At 43.0% G+C, this 23,488-nt stretch overlaps 1 protein-coding gene across 6 annotated transcripts in view; it reads right to left on the reverse strand.

Moving 5' to 3' along the window:
- Positions 1 to 23,114, reverse strand: part of DIP2C (disco interacting protein 2 homolog C) — a 310,834-nt gene extending 287,720 nt beyond the window's left edge. For 3 of the 6 annotated variants that reach the window (XM_074554492.1, XM_014269188.3, XM_005480400.4), the window contains exon 1: positions 22,549 to 23,114. In XM_074554492.1, the coding sequence (XP_074410593.1) occupies positions 22,549 to 22,633 (85 nt within the window). In that variant the 5' untranslated portion in view covers positions 22,634 to 23,114. The remainder of the gene's footprint in view (positions 1 to 22,548) is intronic. The other 3 variants (XM_005480402.4, XM_005480401.4, XM_005480403.4) reach the window with 2 other exon arrangements.
- Between the last annotated feature and the right edge of the window lie 374 nt (positions 23,115 to 23,488).

Raw genomic sequence — 23,488 nt, forward strand, 5'->3', positions numbered from 1 at the left:
AGATTAATACAGCAAATTCATACAAATTCAGGATAAGAATAGAAATCAGGCATGCTTTTCCACTCTTGTTTGTTTTTCATTTTGCTAAGACAGAAAATACTATGTTTCTAAAATGTTTTCATTAAGAAAAAAGCATCCACATTTAGGACAACCTTTATTTATTATAAATACTGCCCTTCTTACACATTAACATAAGCTCATAATGGAGCATTTTCTTAAATCAGTCACAGTCAAGGGACAGAAGAAATGGCATGCAGCAATACCAATACCCTCATTCACAAATTTCCTGGCATAACTGGACTTCCAATGTTGCCTCTGCCCCTTCCCTTTTTGGTCTTACTGAAAATACAGCAAAAATAAAAATGTTAGCCCTTATAAATTTATAAATATAAAACCCCTGAAATATTATTTTCAGGTATTACAAATTCTCCTTGACACCAGAAGCTGGAGTCCAGTTACTCTGAAGCAGGGTGAGAGTCAAGCTCACTTCTTTAAGATGGGACATAAGATGAGGAATGCATCAGTGTACAGAGACAAGAAATATTTTAAATATCCACAAATGTTAACATTATTACTTCTTACGTTAAAAGACTTAAACAAAAAAAATTATTAAATATGGAATTACTGTACCTTTTTATGACAGTCATTACTGTCATTTACTGATAACTCTGGTTATTATTTTGCTTTAAACGGTTGTAAATAAAACTTTATACCTTCTTGATAGCAAACTTACATTGTTAGTCATAAATCTGAGTCAATTCCTTTCCCCTGAGCATAACTTTATCCTCTGAGAGTTAAGTACACAAGAACATGGCCTGAAGGGACTTATTTCATGTATTTTCAGAGACGTGACAAGGGAGGAAACAGGAAATAAAAATCACAAAGAAGAGACAGCCCTTTTTAATCAGTGTTTTTCTACACCCTACTCATGCCCCCCATATTCCCATGACTTTGGAAATACACTCAACACAAGGTTGAAATTCTAAGAAAGGACCCACTGAAGTCACAAACAGTTTGATTCAACTTGCTTTTGGTTCTACAATCTACATTGCTTAAAATTTACAAGATTTTATTCAAATGGGTCATCTGCATACTGTTTTAAGAAAGGATCCTGGGTCAAAACTGAAAAATTTTAATATCCTGATGCAATCTAGAGCAATAGTTCTGAAACTGCTTGGTGGATCCAGTGATGACATCAGATCATGGGAAAAAAATGGGAAAAAATTGACCAAAATACAGGATGTCAAAACTAAGAAAAAGTATTTATTAGCATCTCTGATTAAAACCAGATGCTTTCAATTCAGAAACTATTTTTCTGTCAGTTCTATTTTCTTCTTCCTGCTTCTCACTAATGACCTCTCCTCATAAGGAAGCCAAGCAGTCACCTCCATGCCAGGTCACCAACCACAGGCTCATAAACTCTGCACTGGCAGCACACAGCACTCAGCAGAGGCTGCAGCAATCCCCGGTGTGATGCTCCCTCTTCTTATTTCAAAAAAAAGTGTGAATGTCAACACCTGAAACCTCCACATCTCAAGGCAAGGTTATTTTACTGTGTCTTAACCATCTGTTAAATAGATAATTTCTAGGAAATATGAGTGCTCTATTTAATTACCCCTTGGGAAAAAAGCAAGGCAAATGGGGCTGCTGCAGGACAGAATTCAGGCTGGTTTGCATTCTTCCATTTACATGCATTTCTCAGCAAAGAGCTTCAGTTTTGAGGCTGTTCTCAGGTTATCTGCCCAAAACCAAAGGTTTTCCTTGGTGGCTGAGATACCGAAGAAATGCAGCTGGGCCAGGGCACAGCAGAAGCAGAGCCCAGGTTTCTGTGTGGCTGCTGGTGCTCTCACTGACACAGTTCTGCCCCAGGTCATGCCAGCACAGGGAGCAGCACAGACCTGACTGCTCACACAGGCACTCTGGGCACCCCAAATGTGAGCCAGGCTGGGCTGTTGGAGAATTTTGCTCAGACATGGCTTGAAGGAAAAAGGCCATGAAAATATACAGCTGATGGAAAAGTAAAAGGCAGCTGTAAGCAGCTAATTCTCAAGCCTATTTCCCAGGCATGTTTCTGTAAACAGCAAGAGTTCTCAAGCCTGTCTTCAATAACAAGTAAATACCTTGTCCTTGGATAAAGTATGGGAAAGTAAAAGTAAGTTTTGAGAACCTTTCATATCAGGGTGAGAACACAAATCTTGGTTTCAATAACAAACCACAGGTATTGAAAACAAAAGGAGGGATTAATGTTTAAATCTGTGACCTACGATGAGCTCGGATTTTGCAATATGTATGAGCTTAATTAACACTGTTATAAAAGGTGACTGATTGAATCAATAAACTGGAGTTCGATGCTGATCAATTAAGATGGGTTGTCTCCCTTCACTTCAATACTGGCCCACACTGAAAATCTCCCTGCTCTTGGGAGATGTTTAATGGCAGTCCTGACAAATGAGGGTTTAGGGTTTCAGGTGCTACTTTTACAGCACACTAATTCTGTGTAGGAAAGGCAACAGAAGGATTGAATTCTTATTTCATATATCAAATCTTAATTATGAGAAATTGTGGAGAAAGTGACCTAAAGAATTGCTTAGGTGTCTATTGCACATAAACACCTATGCCATATTTCCAGCCTGAGTGCTGCAACAGAAATCAATTGCTCTTTGTGTAAACTGATCCCTGATTTTCAGATACTAATTTCTTACAGCTGACTGATGTGGACATCTCATTGATTGCCCAAGTCAGAACCATCCTCACCATCCTCTTCAATATGCACAAAACACCACTGAGGTTTTTTTTTTTTTAATTAACAGAAAAAAATCTAAAAGCTACAAACTTAAGATGTTTCTGGGCCATGAAAAAAAAATGTGATAAAATATCACAATTAGCCTTGAAAATCAACCATTTTTTCCCAATATTATATATCCAACATGAAAAAATAAACCCCATAATTATTTTTACACTAGAGACAGGCTTTAAAATCCCCAAGGAACAGAGTGGGAAAGTCAAATAAGTATCCTGAAACACCAACCCAAACATTTCCAATCCTGTTGCATCTTTTTTTGGTAAAGTTTAATTTCAGAGACACGCTTTCATTCTTGCTGGGATCCAGCTGCCACTGTTTCCCTCTGAGTGCAGCCACGAAAGCCACAGCAAACGTGGCAGGAGTGAATGTGTGCTAGCAGGTCCTTCCATTCACAGTCCAGCACATTAATCACGATATTAAGGAATGTACAGAACCAAGCATGGCACAGTTGGGTACCACACACATCCTCAGCTGTCTCAGTTCCAGCCACAAGCACGGGGACAGTGCAGAGGCCAGGGCAATGCCACCTGAGGGAATCCCACTGAACAACACGGCTGTCTGAAGGCAAACAAAGCCTTGGTGCTGAAGAACAGATGCTTGCTGCTTCACTGATGAAATGTTCCAATATCGTGTTTTTCCCCTTGTCCACTGGACACTATTACTGTTTTTCCTTCATTGCCTGTGCCAGATTTAAAAAAGGGCAGGAGGGAATAAGAAGAAACATGTGTTTCCAAGACTGCAGTTCCTGCCTATTAAAAGAACATTTTAAAAAAGTAATAGCTACATCCAGAATACTATTTATCCAGCTTTAAAAGTGGAAGCATTTAGTCCAGTAGAAGAAAAGAATTTAAAGGACCATCAAGCTTATTCCTTCTTTAGGACTCCTCTTGCAGTGTTCAATACTAGAGCACTGTAATCAAGCGTTGTCTCAATTTTGAAAAATGAACAAATTTATTCCAGATGTGAAAGTCTTTGAGGCTAAAGAACTCAATAACACATCAATACTGCAAGGATTGTGGAGATTAAAAATAGCAACAGAAGGAGGTTTTGTGTTCACTTCACTTCTACTGGAACAAAAAATGCTGAACACAATGTATTGTCCCAAAATGGCTGTGATGTCTCCTATAGTCTTTCTCATACTGAATTCTTTATATAACCAGTTGAACTCTTTTAGGATTATCTAGGCATCCTTTCTTTTCACATGCCCTTTTGGATGTTTTTTTCTTCTAGTTCTAGTTCTGCAGGCCATGCCTGGACAGCAGAGTCCTTAGCCATGCAAGCCCCAAGTACATGCCCACTTATAATCACGTGTTTCAGCTCTAATTGGTTTCAATATGACTTAAGCCCATAATAAAAGCACTGTGTCCCATGCAACGTTTGTGCCTACACATTTCCATAAGCAAATAAAATAATCCACAGTTGTACAGCTTTATAACACTACTCTGATAAGAATTTCTTCTACATAAATGTCACACTGCAATTTCCAGTCCAGTCAGTTTTCACAGGACAATCCACAATAAAATGCCCCACAGCTTTTTATGCTAGACTGTAAAGAAAGATCTAACATTTGTTCTTGGCTTTAAGTGGTAGCAGAGTGCTCCCAGAGTAGCAATTCCATTTCCAAAAGTGTAATGATGTCCAGCCTCAATACACTCTGTTATATCAGCCTGAGGTTTGTCAATAATACATAACTTCATGTCTGAATCTAATATTTTTTTAAGAACCCATATACAGTATTAGTTTCCCAAACATAAGAGATTGTTCTAAACCTAAAGATGAATCACCACTGGAGATCTACCATCTGGAAACAAAGTACAGCTTTTCCTGCAGCACAGGAAAGAATGGCATCTAAGAACTGTAGCTCAGCCACAACACATTAGACCCAAGGTAGGAAATACAAGGAGAACATTTTCATGTCTGTGTGAGCAGCAGATATTTGAATTTCTTATGACCTGAAAGAAAAGGTCAGACCAAATAGGTATCAACTTATGAATCCTTGAGACATCACAGGAAAAAAATAAGGGGTGTGGGGGATAATCACTGCACACTGTATTGAGCTCCTGGTATTTATATTCTGGAGTGCTTCTTGACATGTTAGTTGGAGACTTAACTTTAAGGGCACATATTCATCCAGAGGTGTTTCAGGAGAACTGGTCATCAGCAAGCCAAGCTGCTACTGACATAACCCACTGCAGCCTTGCTGCCTGCCCTGCTGAGGCTCTGAGCAGAGCACAACACTGCTTCTGCCACTGATGGGAGGTCTGACACGCACCTCCAGCCACCAGCCCAAGGACAGAGGAAGGACTCTGGCTCAGAAGCAGCATCCAGCTCTGCCTCAAGCTGCTGGGCAAGTCTTAGAGCCAGCTTTGGATTTCAAAGCTCTTTTGCTTCCAACCCAAAACCTTCTGTATGTCCGTGTCCCTGTCTGCCAAATGGATCTTCCCTCTCTCATTATTTTCCCAGCCAATTATATGAGTCTGAATTTGCTGCAGTTCTCAGTTTGGTTCAGTGGGAGCCAGAGCCCCTACAGATAGCCAGACACTGCAAATGAAAAGGCACAAGATGCTAAAGTAAACCTCAGATACATACAACAGAATTTAACTTTATTGACTGCATATTTTGAGGTACCAAATGTCATAATGGTCAATTGTTCCAAGGCAAAAGACATTGTTGCAAATTCAGCAAAGGCAGCATGTAATTCCTTTCACGTGACTGAACAGAAACACACATCACAAAACTAACTATAAAAGAGATGTCTTCTAAGTCTGTTTAACAACAAAAGCATCGGTGACTCCTTTGAAAGGGTGTGAGTCAGTATGAAAGCCAAAACACTACTGAGAAGCAATAAATATAATGGGATTAAAATTATCTTCTTGCACCAGACAGCTGAGACTGAGCATCAAGAAACCTCACATATCCTGGTGTGATTTAGAAGGCCTCCTAGTGACAGTGATCTGTCCCTTGTCCTTCTTGACCTCAGCTGCTATTTAAGGAATTGGGAGCATGGTGGGGAAGGGGCTTGCACATCTGAGCCACAAAGCTGTGGAAAAATCCGTGACTCAGAAGGGGTAACTCGCGCATGCCTATCCCTGAGGGAGCTGCTGCCTCCCATAACATTCCCTTAAGTGGGAAGATTTGTTCATTTGAAGAGTCAGTGTGTGAGGTTTTTCCTTCCCCTCCTTCTATGAATGTATATTCCTTTATATCTTTAAATATGCCTACATACACGCACACACTGCTCGCAAAAAATAATGACGTCTGTGCACGGATTTTTACATTTCAAAAGCTACTTCCTTAAATATCACTGAAAATAAATCATTGCCTAAAGAGATGTTTTCACAGCTAAATTATTAAGTTCCTTAATGTGTCACATTTAGCCTTTAATGGAATACATAGACCATAGTCCACATTTTTATGTCTAAATTTTAGTTATTCTATCAGTGACAGACTAACTTCTCACCCTTCTCACCCTGTAACAGTGGGTAGAAACAATTGCGTACTTGACTTTGCAGACCATTATTTTTACTACACAATCAAAAGTTTATCCAGATCTTATTAAACACATAATAGAGGACTAAACCACCATAAATGCTGGACATCACAAATGGACCAAGCTCTTTGAATCAACTACATTTTCATACAGTTTAATGAAGCCAAACTAAGTCATTGAGAGAGCCATGAGGCTTCAGACCAAGTTCAGTAGATTCCAAGTACACCAGGAAAACACCATGATGAATGGTAAAAGGAAGATGAAAATAAAAAAGTAGTCTTAAATCTATCTCATAGTCCTGAACAGAATCTTTTATCTCATGTTGAACACAGCAATACACTCTCAAATTCCTAAAACAGAAACAATGTCTTTGACATACAATGTCAAAGGACAGAGACACCAACCCCTTGGCTTCTCCCATTCTTTTGATATTTTGAAAATCCTGTCAAGAAATTAAATATCTTCTCACCCCCCCCTCAACTGATTCTTTTTCCCATAAGAGAATGGCTTGAATACAGTCTTCAGGAAATTACCCTGTTGGATCCAGATTTTTCTTATCCCTGAGCTGCAAACCCAGCCCTGGAAAGGAGGAGACGGATATTTTTGTCTTTGGCTGGTGATTACAGTAATTGGTCTATGAACCACTTTTTTTAAAGCAATACTAGAAAAAGCAGAAAGAACAAGGCTGGAGCAATGCTTCCTTGCTTCCTCACGATTCTTGCCTTGCAGCAGAAGGTAAAGAGAAACCGCTTCAAAACATTTTCCAGAAGATGGCTGCTTAAATCAACTTGTATTCAGGAGGAAAGGCAATCCCTGTATTCTCTTATTTCCTTACTGACTTGAAAGCAAGAACCTGCCTTGGGATTTGAAGGTGATTGCACATGTTTGGCTGCAGACCCTGCCCTGTCTTCTCACAAGCTACTGAAAGTGTCCTTCACCACAACATACATTGTATGATGGAATTCCTCAGCTGACATGCACTCTCACGGAGTTACTCTCTTTTTGTTCCAAATTTAATAAAGCACTGAGGAAGCACAAAAATGAGACACACTATGGTCAGTTCCATTCTTCACCTAATGACCTGACCTTAAACATATAGTGAAGCATCATTCAAACAAAAAATGCTTGAAGATCCCTTTCCATTTATGCAGTAATCCAAAAGAAAGAGTGTTGATCCCTTGATTTAACACTGACTCTCTTTTTTAAGCAAGCAATGAAGATGCCAATATTTTTTTTTTCCATACAGGAGACAAACATGCTCGTTCTGTGTGTGACAATTTGGTTGAAGTTGAACTGGCAGTATCAATGAGACTGAAGCACATGCCTAAAATGCCTTGCTGAACTGGGACCATACTCTACATAACATTCTCTCACAAAAGCTATGTCCAGCTGCTCACTGAACACTCAGGAGATGATGTGGGTATGGCAGTTCTTCCATATTTGAAAGCTGTGTTCATAGCCCAAAAAACACAGTCCAGTTTTGCTTTTTTTAGAGAGGAAAAGGAAGCCTGATGGCTGAGAAAGTATTAACAGTGTGAGGCCAAAGATTCATCTGAGGACCACAGCCACCAAATCACTTTCATAAGAAGGCTCACTTGGGTTGTTCTACAATGCCAAAGTATTGGTGACTGATTCTAGCTCTGCCAGGGGACTCATTATTGCATTATTCACATGAAACTTTGAAAAAATATGCACTATTTAATTGCATGATTAAGCTGCATTCTACTCTCAAAACAGATTTCAATAAAAGTAATAAAAGATCTCATCAACATTCAAGGTATTTTCATATCTAAAATCAGTGTTAATAAGTAATTGAACAAAAATATTTTCAGAGCTATTCAGTTCTGCTCATTTCCCTGCTCCTGACAGAACCAAAGAAATACTTTTCCACAGATATAAACAAGCATATACTTTCATCATCCAGAAAAAAAAAAAACAGGAATTGTTTAATTGACAGTCATACACCTGAGTGATGATCATAATGAGAGTATTAAAATCATCACAAGCATCCTTACCCATGCTTGGATTCTAGTTCATTTACATAAAATGTAAATTTACTGCCATTATCAAGTTTTGCATACAAAAACCAGTATCATTATTTTAAGGGAACAATTTCAGAACCAAATACCTGTTTCATGCACTGTGCTTCACCTCTCACGTGGCATACTTTTGCTGACTATCACTAAAGTGCACAAGTCATAATTACATGCAAAATTTTAAAACTTGGTGTTATAGCAGATCTCAGGTAAAAACTCACTGCAGGAGAGGCCAAGTGTGCCATTCCAAGAACCACACACAGTGTGAGATCCATGAGAAATGTGCTGGGAAGCACAAAATTACTTATCAGTGAAAGGGTGGAAATTCAGGGGGTATCACAGAATACCTGAGGATGGAAGGAGCCTCTAGAGATCACCTTGTCCAAATCTCCCTCTCCAGTAGGGTCACCTAGAACAGGTCACCCAGAACCACATCCAGACAGCTTCTGAGCATCTCAAAGGACAGGGAGTCCACAGCCACCCTGTGCAAGGGTAACAGCGCCTCACAGTAACAAAATGTTTCCCTTTTGTTCAGTGTAGTCCTATAAATTATTTTATTCAGCAGAAAAACTGGATTAAGATGCTTCTACACATGCACCCCTTCTCAATGCACCCATCTCTTTCTCCATGCCTACTGTTCAGAGCCCTGTTCTCAGCAGGACGCAGTTATTTCTGAAGTTGCACTTTACAGCAGACTGTTGAATTGATCCAACTTGAAGTGCTACAAAAAGAAATTTTCCTTCCTCAGGGGAAGGAAAAAATAAAAAAAAATATTCTACAAGATTTTCTTCCTTTTTTTGCTTCTGCTGGTTTTGTTTATGTTTGATTTATAAACCCAGACATCAGTGGAATCATAACCCAGCTGCAAACAGCAGCAAGGCAGCAGTGACAGTGAAAAGGACTTAAAATCCAGCTTCACACCACAGGGTATACAACCCCCAGCCCTGCTGTTCCAAGTTTGGCTCCCCAGGAAGCTGCATTTTGTGGGCACTTGTGTTAACACCAGAGGCTAAACTGGGCACAGCATTTGCACTGAGCAGAGAAGCGGTGCAGGATACAGCAATCACACAATCCAGCTCTTCTCCTCAATATAGGCCTGGTGCTGGAAAATAGGTGCAAGTAACATGACTCTGCCCCAGCTGGCACTGAACCCTCCACAGCCAGGAAGTTCACAGAAGCCAAGGAGAAGGCTCTTTATTTTTTTTTTCTTCTTCTTTTCCACATACAAGTGTGAAAGGAGACACGCTTCAGTATGTCAGGGATGTTTTACAGCCATGCTGCACATTGTGCTAAATGACAGTGCTGGGGAGGGGCAGGGTGGGAGCAGGAATCTTTATTTAGCACTGGGAGCAGTAATTCAGCCCCTGACAGTCACATGAATGCAGCCCTGCTGAACACAAACAGTGCCTTTCTCTGCTATTAGGCTATTAGGCAGATAAGGCTCCACTCTGGATTTGAAAGACTTACCCTGACAAACGATCTTGCTCTTTCTTCACCCTGCAAACGGTGGCAGAGAACTGGAGGAATCTCAGCACTTTCCTCTGCTTATATAACAGGTGTACTCATAAATATGCAAAGATGATTTGAAGATGCAGTTTCTAATCCACGCTTTATGCCTGAACAATTTAAATTACTTTCATCATGTAGACAGCACTGCCAGCTCTTTGCAAGTAGTTCCTTTATAATTTTAGTCTCTATTAGCTGTGTTTTTGTTTAGTGTGGGTTTCACGTGAATTGAGAGGGAAAAAAAAAACCCCACCCCCACTGAATGGAGATATAATTAAGAGAAATGCATTTTTAGATGGAAAATAGATGTCATGACTTAGCTCTAGATCAGATTTCAAGAAATTTAAGATGCACATCTTCCATAAATGCCTCACCCTGCACAGAGAATATCCTAATCTAGCTCTAAGCAAACACGACAAAGTAGAACTAAATAACAATAAGCAAAAAAGCAAACATCAAGCATGACTAACAGAACACATCATTCAGCTAGTGTCTCTACAGACTAAGTTTCAGCAGTTAACAAGTGTGTTACCCCACGACAAATATTTGTTTGAAATCAATTTAAGAATAAAAGATTTCAATTTGCAACATGTTGGCCCTGACATGCTTCATGAGCAATCTTTCACATGTAGCAATTGTAAAAGGGGGCATCACATGAATTACCTGCTGATCCTGCACCAAGTCTACTGTTCCAGTAGTGGTGGAAAGAGAGATGACCAAGGAAGGTGGGGCAGGATGGTGGAATGACCCTGACAGGCCACACCACAGCCAGATGGCTTTAGGGAGAAGAAAGTCAGAAATTAAACAATGGGTGGAGAAACAGGTGAGAAGAAGATAAAAACTGAAATAAAAGGCATATGCTGGCTTTCTATCACACACAAACAGGTGATGCCAACCATGTATTAAAGCATCAGAAATGTTACAGAGCTTTTGTGGTAATGAGTTCCTTCCAGCAAACGGGTGACAACTTCTCTAAATATGGACTGATTTCCCAGTCCTGAATGAGGTCCCCATCTTTCCTCTGGGAGTAAATCAGGGCCCCTTGTTCCATATAAGTAAATGCTAAGTCTCAAACACAAAATGTGTTCTTAGTACCACAAACAACTGCACACAAAGTGAAGAAAAAGTATCAGTTTCTTTCTGCCATACACCCTAGCACAGACCCTTAAATATCACAGACTGCTTCTGACTATTCACAGACCTAGCTTTAAGGGAAGTACACCCATTAGTGCAGTCCTGATGCCAGCATAGCTTTTGCCATTTATTTTTAGGTGAACTGGACTTGATTCTGAGTGAAAAAATAAATACAAGAATTTATTTTTGAAAAACTTACACTCCCTCCTTATCTGAGCCCCTGAAAATGAAGCTTCAGCTTTTACATTGAAAATTTTTCTATACTTCTATTTTAGGGAGATTTCAACCAGCTTTCAACTAGAATTCCTTTTGTAATTTTATTGCAATTCCTACTGTACTCTCCTAGGGGCCCAGCTCTGTGAGGTGTGGCTGCTTTATTGCCCATGCTGGGCTCAGGGTGGAATGAAGAAACCAGTGAAGGGGGTAACCCAGTCCATGACAAGTCATGCAACATTCTCAAAAGGAGCCTGGAGAAGAGCAGGTGCCACACTATTTCAGAACAATGTGGGCACTGAGATGCTTTATCCTCTCTTAACTCTAACACAACTATGTAAGCAATTTCTGAGGAAGAAGGACACATAATATGTTTCACAAAATCTTAAGTAAGACATTTAGGTAGCATCTACTGCCTACCATTTTCAAACTATCACTTTTTACAAGATATCCATTAGCCAAAGAACCTTTTACTCTAGGGAAAAGTCAAGGGAGACTTCTTTGGGTGTCTGAGTTAGAGCAGATTTATGACAGAGTAAAAAACCTGTAAAATGGTGCTGGTTTTGCAACATGGAAGTGATGTTTTGGGAGAGGTTGCTGGCAGTTTCCTCCATGTCTGAGCACAAAGCTGTTGAGAGTTAAAAGCTCACTTTAAAGAAGAGTTGGCTTCTTCTTCCCAACTTCAGTCTAATCTAGTCCTAGATACTCAATTTGCTTTGCTCCGAAGAAGGCACAAAGGACCAAGCTGGCAGATGAGGCCTGGTGGTGTTTCTAGTATTTATCCTGCACCAGAATAGCTCATAAGGAAAGTCAAATCTGAAACTGTATTTGTTATTTACCAGAAGTTACCAATCACAATGTGTGTTTGAAGAAATATACACGTGCAATTTCACGTTTTGAATGATGTACAATAGACATAACCTTGCAGGTGATACTTATCAAAAATATCCTTATCAAAATACACAGAAAAGCACTTTGCAGGTCAGCCAAAGCCAGACCACCACCTAGGAATGACAAACAGCATCACACTGTAAGAGGACTTCATGCTTCAGAGATTTTGTGGTTTTTGCATTATCTTCAGGACAGAAAAGAGCCCAGAGTATTTCTTCAGCAGCACAAAGAGTTGGTGCATCCCAGCTGGGATTCCCCTCAGGAGAGAGAAACTGGCACTGATGAGAAAGGATCCAGGCTTCCTATTCTATGGAGAGCAAGCTCTTAGGGACTGGGTTACCACAAGTTACCAAATGTCTGTGAAAGGTCCAGCAGTCAAAGATGAAATTAAGCATTGCTGGAGCTATTTCTGGCTGAATGCATCCCACACACAGCTTCCTCACTTCTCACAATCACCTCTCCTGTCCCCACAGCATCTTTGGTAGAACAAAAAACAGACAGAAGGCTGACTTTCAAAGACAAGAAAGAAATATCAGAGTTGCCCTCATCTTCCTCACAATTACCACCAGCAGACAATACCAGCCACAGCATTATTGCGCTCAGGAAGAAAAACAAGGTCTGGGTTAAGCAACAACAAGCATCTTCTCCCAGTGCAAACAAAGGAATATGTTCTCTGTTTCACCTTGCTCAGAAGTGACTGCTGGAGGTCAGACACCAGCTTTGTGAAACTCCCAACAAACCAAACAGTTGTCACAGATGTTCAGCACAAAAGCACAGAGCCACTTTTGCTGCTCCTACCCCTTCACCCATCACTGCAATGAAGGGCAAGTACAAGTTACCACAGGCAGCCACTGAGGCAGAAGCAGAGACATCACAGCAAAGGGCAACCTTGGCATAGCATACAGGAAGGATTACTCTTCAGAGGAAGTGAGTACCTTCTTATTTTTAACCCAAATTATTACAATGGACAATATTTTAATGTAAAAAACAATGATTAAGCAAAGTACAATAAACTTTAAAGAAGCTTTTAAAAATGTTATTTTTCTGCTACTTCTTGCTTACATAGAGGTCCCCTGAGCTACAGGCAAATATATGAGTAGCCAGTATTTAAGCAAGAATTATCAGAGCAGCTGCCTTTGATACCCTCTCAAACTCTAATGTATGCACATCCTTACAGTGTTCAATATTGACTTAAAACAAATTACTACTGCAAGTAAATGTCAAGTCATCTCTAGTAAAATACTAAAAACATACAAAACCTGAAATTCTACGATGTTGCAGTGCCTTTTGGAGTTACCAGGAAAACATATATCATAATATTGGGCTAGACATTTAAAAAATGCCACTACAAAAATACCTGAACCAGTGTATTTCTGGTCAAGGGTGGCTTCAGTGGTTTACATACCTATGTACACACACAAACTTCTTACATTTATTTTGTCTTAGAAAAGAGCCATCCATCAGTTCTACTTGTGGGTTGATTTTTTTTTAGAAAGCTGTTGAGTCTTCTCTTCTATGCAAGTGTTTCAGTGTTTATCTAGCATTATTAGTATTTTCTGTCTTATCTTCAACCTCCATTTGTCTGATTTCCATTCCTAGGAGTTGAATCTTCTCATGTTTTGGACTGTTAATGCTTTACAGTACGGGAAAATATTCCTCCATCCCCAATAGAGGACTTCTCAAATAATCAAAATAAACTCTAATCTTTCTCCTGGCAGACAATGTTTATTAAGACTGCTTTAATCCCCAATGTCCATGACTCTACTCTTGGTCACTTTTCCAGATCTCTTCTGAACTGCTTGTCCAATTCTGCCAAGCCTGTGGTATGGATACACAAATGTCTGAAGTCAGCATTTGTAAGAGACACAGATATAACCTTGCGACTGGAATGTGCCAAACTTTAACAGCATAAAATTCATAAACATAAAATTCAAGACTTCTTTTCATTATAAAAAATATTAAATTTAACTGCTGATAGTCCCATTGTTGTTGCTTAAAATAACAAATCAACCTTTTCTATTACAACATGGAAAAAATTTGAAGTAGAACAAATTAAAAGTACTGCATGTTAATTTCCCTCTCAAAAATAAACATCACTCCCCAGTCCATCAGTATTTTTTCCTAAAAAATCTCTCACTTCACAACACTCAGAAAACTTAGAGGATCTTACTAAAGAAAGCATTCCTTATTTTTTCAGACTAAAAAATATGGCAAATGAAACTGAGCTCTTCCAGCAAATTAAGCAAAGGAGTTTGCCATTATCATCATTCAGGAAAAAGCAGGGATATTTCTACATTTTGCTGTTTCACTAGGTAACCGTTGTTTGTTCATCCTCAGGCATCTGCCAAAGAAGTCTAGCATTTCAATTTTTTACTTCAAGATTCTTCAGAAAATTTGAACTGCTTGCATCCCATCATAATTTTATTTGTTCACAAATTCATCAAAAATACTTTATTGTTTAAATATTTCTTTCAATAAGCATAAGAGGCATGGCACCAAAAATTCTAAATTTTGCTTATTCTCCTTGCAATTTTAACAATGAAAAATGTGAGTTACTATGACTAAAGATATTGCCTCAAAAGAAAAAGGGTGAAGTTTTATTATTGCTATTACCAGAAAGAAATTTTCTGTACAATTCCAGAACTGTTCTGAAACATGATATGAAAAGTCCAAAGAGCAGTTTGGTCTATTTTCTCACTAAAGGCAGTAATAGACACAAGACCCCTGCAGCCATCCTGCTAACACCATGTAACTCTTCCTGGAGGATCCACACAGATGGAATAGTCCAGGGCTGCTTTCTCTGTTGCTAGGGTCTCTCTATTTTGCCAGGCTGTTTATGGACACATGGACATCCACACAGTAGGAAAAAGAGCATCAGAACACTCAGTTTGGGTCTCTACGCCAACCAAAAGTCTCTGAACTTTTGCTGGTCTAGGCAAACTTTCAACCACCAGCCTACCAGTGAAAAACCAGGCCCCATTACTTACACTTCTGTGTTTGTCACAGAGTTCACTAAGAAACATAAGAAACATTTTCCTGGCTTCTGAGCAGGTCTTACCAGACCAGACGTACAAGATCATTTTGATATTTTAATCTGAAATACAGATCAAGCCAAGATTTGAATGAAGAAACTGCAGATGTCACAGTTTGGAGATCTGGACTGTGAATCCAGAGAGATACAGGACCAAACAAGTCCTAACATCCATTTCTGCTTACATACACAGACAGCATTTGAAGAATCCCTCTGTCCCCTCCACTGCCACCATTCTGCAAACCCAGCAATACACATAACAGCAAAAACCCCCTCAAGCATCCTAAATAATAGCATATGTATGGTACAGTCTTTGGAAAGCAAATAGCCCTTCAAAAGTCAGAGGAAACACTCTCTCTTCCAAGTTATAATGATACTTCATAAGAGTCCTTTCTCTAGTTATCCAACCACTTAAACAATAGTCTTAAAAAGAGATCACTGAAATATCTTATACTTTTCAACATTAACTCCTGCTGTAAAATAATGTGGCAATCATCCACACCCTGGCTCTTGATGCTGCTCTAAGCACTGCAGGTGATGTGTCCAACAGACTGTGCCCACCAAACTGCCAGGACTCTGCTCTCCAAAAAGGGACTGCAGGAAGCACTCTGGCACACCTCCCTCCATGGCCTGAGAGCCATGCACAGTGTCCTGGTAGGATTCCACATGGCTTCAAGGGAGAAACCTCCTCTTCTGTGGCAAGAGGAACAGCTAAAGCCACAGTCTTCCCAGCATCTGTCTCAAGCTGTATTGTTTGAAGTATTTCTACTCCCGTATTTGCTGGTTTATTGCAGAATATGATGGAGTCCCCAATGTTTTAAACTGTTTTAAAGTTGCACTTCATCCTAGTGATAAATAATACTGGCTAGCAATTAGAAGCCCTAGCTAAGATTAACAGGGGAAAAAACAAAAAAAAAATTTATTTACACAGGTCTAAAACAAGCTATTCCCCAATGTGCTGCACCAAGTGGAGTTAAATAAAACCAGTTCCCATCTTTCAGTATATGTTTACCCTAGTAATAGAAGGAAAGAGCAGAATTCTGCAGAGAGCAATCCTGTTTTGGAAATGCCCCCACACCACCAGAGTCAAGGAGGGAAGCAGGAGCTGTGGTTACAATCAGGAAAGGCTCTTCACAAGCCAGGAAAAGACTGCTGCATCCAGAGCCTGAGCTGGGGCTACTGACAGCAGGGAGGTTCTCAAGAAAAGGGGAAAAAAAAGGAGGTGGGGGAGGAAAGAAGGCAGAATGGGATCATCATGAGTTTGGCAAAAATGAAGCTCACCCACTGGGGAAGATAGGGGAATATACATGCATAATTTTACATGGATTAAGAGTTTGTGTCAAATCTGTGATGCGCTGTGGTGAATTCTTATACTGCAGTGACTCATCTTGTCTGACAGTTGCTGGGGAATTAAAGCAGTTATTTTTAAAAAATTATATGTCCTGCTTGACGCGTTATACAAATAGCCTCTTAAAAAATTAAAACGCAGTCAATGCATTTTTAAGTATAGGAGAGCTACGGTACATTTAGGATTCTGTGTACCATACCACAAACAAGCTAGGAACACCTAAAAGAATCTGCTGATATCCCTTCAGAGAAACAGTGATATTTTTGCAGTTCCCAAACCAAATCCTGCACCAAAAACTAGATCATTATCTTTGCTTTTAGACAGCATGCAAACACTTTCCCCCCCCCCGAGAAAAATTAATACAAAGGAAAGAGGTGTGCTAAACCCAAATTCCTCCGATACCAAAGGATACTTGGTTTGCTGGAATCAGCATGAGTGCATTCCCCTTGTGATGGACTGACAAAGGCAGGTCAGTCCCTCGCAGGGAAAGGCAGCAGTTGACTCACAGCCACAGGTGCACGCAGGTTTGGCAAGGGAAGCAGCGCTGGCTCCCGCTCAGTGCGGCACAGCCTCGCAGAAGTGCCCCGAAGCTGCAAAGGGCAGCTCCTTGCAGCCCGTGCTCTCCTCAGGAATACACTGCTTACTCCCTGCTTTGCCTATAAAACTGACACCCCCTCGGCAACTTTCACACATCCTTGGGAGAAGCGTTTGGAGTATGTCAGTTGTGTAACACAGTAAAGATCATCTGAATGATCCATTAAGTGTAACCCTTGGGCATCAGCGCTGCTCCACGTCAGCTGGCAATAAAGGTATATTTACAGCATGCCTCCAGGACAGCTGTTCTGGGAACATCCTGCACATTTGCATAGGCTGTTTTACAAGGCATTACCATGTACTTCTACAGAAGGAGTGGCAGAGAATTCTTTCGACACCCAGTAGAAGCTCTTAAGTCCAAAGAGCACAGTGAAGGAAGCAAATAAAAATATTCAAAATAAATATTTTTTATTTCTTCAAATTCCAATGCCTTAAAATACTCATGAATGAATTGAACCTGTTTTTAAAATAATCAAGTTATTATCCCTCTCCAACTTGAGCACCATCAGAGAAACAAAATAGCTGATGAGAGGAGCTTCATTGAACAAAGAAAGGGTTCTGTTGACAGTGCTCTTGATTTCATCATAGTTTCCATGATATCCAGTATATTTTTAAAGCCCTAGCCTTCATTATAAATTATATGAAAATTCCAGCTTTATGTATTTTGAGTAAATTAGTCCTCTCTCCACCAGAAAAAAATAACTGAAAACACAAGTCAACTGCATCCTAACAGCTCAAAAAAACAAGAGGCAAAGGTGAGTGTTGAATTTCTTAGTTCATTTCTCATCTAAACTCAGACACTCTGTCATTACACAGGCGATACTCACTTTCCAAGCAGAGCATTATCTCTCAAGGAGTGAATTAAAAGGATGACTCTGCATCCCAAATCACAGAGGTGTGCTAGTTATTGAAATTTTCACACTTTAAAACCTCTCTGTGAGTGAAGTCAGCTGGCAAATGTTGGGGAGAAATAATAACAAGAGAAGCTAACTACACATCTCCGGTCTCAACACAGCAACTACAGGCACACAACAAAAGACATAACTTATACCTAATAAAATAATAAACTTGGCCAGAAAGTGACTCAATCAACCCAAGCAATATTACCAAATATAATTGAGCCAGTCAATACAGTGAAAGTAGAGGACCAAATTAATTAGGTGACTGCAAGTCCAGTGCCTTTGGGAATAAGTAATCGCTTATTAAAGATCTGCTGAGACTTTTTTTGAAAGTGCTCCTTGGAGAAAACCTGAGATTTTCAAAAAAAGAAATCTGCTATGCTTTACATGTTTAAAATGGAAGAGGACTGGAAGTATAGTATGGAATACAGGGAGAACAGTTTCTGAACAGGATGGTTTTCAAATTTTCCATGTGGTGTCTGTGGTTCTTTAAGCGTTTCTGCTATGTTATCTGACACTTGGATAAAACACTGGAAGAAATATAGAGCATCTTTGCCCAATTAATTTTGGTTCACGAAATAATTGGAAGGGCAATTTAACCTTGTATACCCTGCAATTAAGGGCAAAATGAGAAAAGGGGGAGGGGGCATTTCTTAAATTCTTAAGTGTTCTAAAGAATGAAGGTGTTGTAGAATTACTTTTTTGGTTTGTTTTTTTTTTTTTAAGAAGACAGCACATTTCAGGACTCCTGGTTTTATTTAATCAGTTCTTCAGTTAACAACCCCCAAGCTATTCTAAAAAACAGGATGATTCATCTATTTCCACCCAGTACAATTTTATACATCGTTAGAAAACTAAAACCTCATAAAATCCTAAGCAGCCCCGAAGTACAGCTACTGCAGAGTGACATGTTGATTGCATCAGCCTAGAAGGGCCACTTCTGAGCAGTGCAAGCTTTAGCAGCTCAGGAAAACTACCCCAGTGTCAGAGAATGTGAACATAACACCAGCACCAAGCATGTTCACTCAAACACAGCCTAACAAGTGTCTCTAGAACATCTGGAATCAAGGATGATTCCACAACTTCCAACATTTAAAAAATTTAAAGTGCTGTTGAGCCACTGTGTCCTGAGAAACACAGAAGCAACATCCCCTTCCCAAAATGCAGTGAAAACACCAACAAGGAGTGTGCTGCTGATGCCCGAGGCTGAGTGTAACACTACATGCCACCACACCACTGTGAACATGGCTCTCAGAGTGCCAGGCTCCTCCTCAACCTACACACAGCCACAGAGGAACCTGCTAAGCACCTCTGAGCCTGGCTGATCCCCACCTGCCAAGTCATACTAACGAAACTAACAAAATCTAAAATGGTTATTCTCATTTGCATCCATAGTACCTTTGAAATTGCTACGTTTAAACCAAGAAAAGCCCATTCAGACCACAGCAAAGGGGAGGTGGAAGGCATGTGGCTTGCCCACAGTAACCAACAGGTTAGGCTTGTCACAGAGACAAACTTCCCAGAATACCATTACGTGCCTTCTGACCTTCCTCCTCCCTTTCAACAAGCAAGCAGCGCACAACAAACAAGCACTGCTAAAAAAAATAAAAGAAAAAAAAAGCACTTTGCTCTATGGTCTACAAAGCCATAACCCTACATGCCACGTGCCCAGCAGACACTTCCTGAGGCTCTCCTGCCACATCTCTGCTGCCAGAGAGGCAACGCTGAGCGCGCAGCTGAACCAGGAACTCAGGATTTGGCGACACGGGGTGGGGAAAATGCCACGGCCAAAGTGAAACGTGCGATGAGGACTAGCAGTGATTGTTGTGATTGCAACACCTGCACAATGCAGGCTGTGCTAGTGGCACAGTAACCAGGTCTGGGCACAGGGACACCAGCTATTCTATGCTCAGCTTCAAGATGCACTGCGTGGGTAGGACCCACGCTATCACACTTCCTAGAGCTAGGAAGGAGACAGCTTTAGCTCACAGCTGAGGAATAACCACGCAATAATCCTGCTGCTGCTCCTCTACAAAGCAGCAGCTCTCCTTCAGAAGCTGTTCCTAAAGCTGCACTGGCCATGGCAGGTTTTGGCACAGAGAACAACGTGGCTTGGGTACAAGCAGCAGCTCTAAGACCCACAGCACCCAGAAATAAAAACTCACACTCAAACAATACAACAAACACAATGTTTCAGAAATTAAGCACTTGAAAAAACATCTTCCTAGCAAGTCTGACTTGGGAAAGCCCTTTAAAAAGGGGTATAAATTACAGCAGTCACTCTGCTCCCAATATTATCAATGAGACCCAGACACATTAAAGCACGCAGTTGGCTATTGCCTCCAAAAGTCTCCTGCTTCACAAAGGCAGCAGAGACACCCTAACACATCATGAGCAGAACACATGTTAAAACCTCAACCACGTGAACTTTTATGCACTTGCATAAGTGCATCTCAGTGAATGAAGGCAGTGGACTGGCTCATTACAGCCAGGCAAAGCACAAGCAGAAGGTACTGCATGTTCAGGGTGTAAAGAAACACAGAGTTGCCTTGAAAACCATTTAACTCAGGAGTAGCATGGCCAGAGTATGACTTCTACAGCACGATAAAACTGTACTAATTACTGATCCCACTCTGTAGGGACTAATTCTGGGAACAGGCCAGGAGATGCAACATGCCTAAAGGTAGGAGCTTTAAGTAGTAAATTATTTCATTTTCACAGGCACTGAAGACTGTCATGCACTTGACTAAGAACACACTAAGAGCAGCCTGGGGAAAGACATTGAAAATGTGACATTGTCTGTTCTTTACCTGCCTTCCCAATTCCAACTGATCCTCATTTAGGCTGCCACAGTCAGAACACACGAGCCACCCCGTGTGCTGGGTGTAACACCAGTGGCACATAAAGAAAGATACTGTCAGTGGCCTAAACTCATTCCAGATCTGGCTGCAGGGAAGTTACAGCACTGCAGATACAGATGCCCAATTTCAAACCATGTCCCACTTCCTCAGAGCTTTCTTGGATTATGCTTACAGCAACAGAAACCACACCATAAAACTGCATTACAACTTTGGTACACTACATTAGCATATTTATTGAGGGTCTATGCCAGTTTTATTTCAGGTTTTTTTGGAAGCATTTACTAACAGATGTTTTAATTAGTATCTCATTGGTGTGTAGACAATGATGTGACACACCAAGAAGCATTTTCTGCATAAAGCAACAACGTTACATGTACCATGATACAAACAGCTCTTCCCACCCTCACTACCACAGATGAGGGCCAATGGACTGGCAGCGCATCACAGAAAGGCAATTCTGTATTTAACTCCTCTCGCTTCAAGTTTTCAGGGTACCGACAGGGAGGGGGAGGCACAGAAATGAGAGCCACAGGCAATCTCAGTAGTTCATTCTCTTCACCCTCAAAGCGTTAAAACACAATGTCAACATCAGCTCCTCCCTGCTGATGAAACTGGCCCCAGCGCATTTTACTTTCTGGCTCGGAGCCCTTACAAACCGTTACAAAAAGACAGAAGACAGACAGACAGCTCAATATATTGACCACTTCCAATAACTAATTTGGGACACGCTGGGTCATTTGTCCCTTCTATGAAGTGCTGTAGCCTCTTGGTGGTGAACGAACCCTGATTTTTGGGGGCCATTATTAAAAAAAAAAAAAATAGAGGCGGCAGCTAATAGCAGATTTGCGTTCCAGGAAAGAGCCAACGCTAGCATCAATGCACATGAATACTGCCCACTCTCTTCCTCCGGGAGACACCGATTACATCTGATACACTAAAACCGTCTCCACGACCCTGGTCGCTCAGTGGCCACCAGCGAGGACACTGACAGGCACTGCTCACTGCCTGCCTGTCGCTCCTTCCCGTGCAGGCACACATGGAAGCGGGGAGCGGGAGCCGGGCTGAGGAGCGGAGGGCGGGCTGGGGCTCCTGCTCATCCTCCCTGCCACGGCAACAGCTCGGGCTGCGTGCGCGCCTTCCCAGCCCGGGGACCGGCGGAGCATCACAACCAGCCACGCCAAGAAGCCACCACAATCTTTCAATTATACATTTAAAAAAAAAAAAATCCCGCGATTAAAAATATATATATATATCGTTTCGTCTGAGTGACCTGACTGGTATTGTCCACAACGACCTTATCAGGGGGTATTTTGTTGCAGCCGACACACACACGCTGCGTGGACTCCGTGGGAGTCTCTCGATGCGGCCACAGCGGGGCTGGCTCGCAGGTACAAGGCACGATTCCGCCAAGCCGCGTTTCCCTGGCAGGGCAGGAGCCCCCAGCAGCCATCCCCACGGATTGTTCCAGCTCCCGCACCACCGCGTGCGCGGCCGAGCCCCGCCGCCAGAGCCCCCTGCCGCCCCCGCCCGCGCCGCGCCGGAGCGCGGGGGGCTCGCAGGTAGAACAAAACCCCCGCGCCGGGGTCCCCGACAGGGGCAGGGGCCATCAGGGGAGCCCCTGGGCGCCATCGGGCTGGGGCCGGCCCCGCAGGGCCGCAGGGCGGAGGGTGCGCGATGGGGGAGCGGGCCGGGGGTGCCGCGCCGCTGCCGCGCCGCCCGCGCCCACCCCGCCGCGCCTTTACCTTCGGAGAGCTCCAGCTCCAGCTCGGCCAGCCGGGCCCGCACCTCCAGCGGCAGGGACACGCTCTCCAGGCTGCGGTCCGCCATGCTCGCGCGGCGGGGACGGGCTCTCCCCTCCTCTGGCTGCCCGCTCTCCCCCTTTGTCCGCGGCTGGCGGGGCGCGGGAAGGCGGCGGGGCCGCGGCGGGTGGCTGAGTCCTCCCCGCGGTCTCAGCCGGGCATGCAGGGGGAGGCGGGCGGGCGGGCGGTCCGCACGGGGGGACGGGGCGCGGAGGGAGGGAATGCGGAGGTTTCTCCTCTCCTCCCCTCTCCTCCTCCTCCTCCTTCGCCGCCTCCTTCAGCGGGGCCCCGCCATGGCTGCTCCCGCCGCCCGCCCGCGATCGCTCCGCATCGGATCCTCGCCGCGCCCGGCCCACCCCCCGCCCGCCGCCGCCCGGCACCGCGGCGGCGGCTCCCCCTGGCCTCGCCCCGGCCCCGGCCCCGCTGTCCCCGCCCGGCTCGGGCTGGCGGCGGCGCTGGCGCTGCGGTGCCGCTGCCGCGACTGGGGCTGGCCGGGCACTGCCGCTGTCACATCCACGTGACCGCGCCGCCCCAGCGCCGCCCGCAGGGGGCGCCCCGCGCTGCTCGGGCCGCCCCGCCCGCCCCACGCGCCGGGGCCGCCGCTGCCGGGGGTCGGCGGGGTGTGAGGGGCCGGGGGTGTGAAGGGCGTGAGGGGTGTGAGGGAATGGGGGTGTGAGGGGTGTGCGGGGCGTGAGAGGTGTGAGGAGTGTGAGGGGTGTGCCGGGCCTGTGGTGTGCGGGACCGGGGTGTGAGGGAACGGGGGTGTGCCAGGTGTGAAGGATGTGAAGGGCCGGGGGTGTGAGGGGCCGGGATGTGCGGGGCCGGGGTGTGTGAAGTCGGGGGTGCGGGGCCGGCGGTGCGGGGGGACCCCGGGCAGAGCTGC

This window comes from Zonotrichia albicollis, chromosome 1, assembly GCF_047830755.1.
Source record: "Zonotrichia albicollis isolate bZonAlb1 chromosome 1, bZonAlb1.hap1, whole genome shotgun sequence".
Lineage (NCBI taxonomy): Eukaryota > Metazoa > Chordata > Aves > Passeriformes > Passerellidae > Zonotrichia > Zonotrichia albicollis.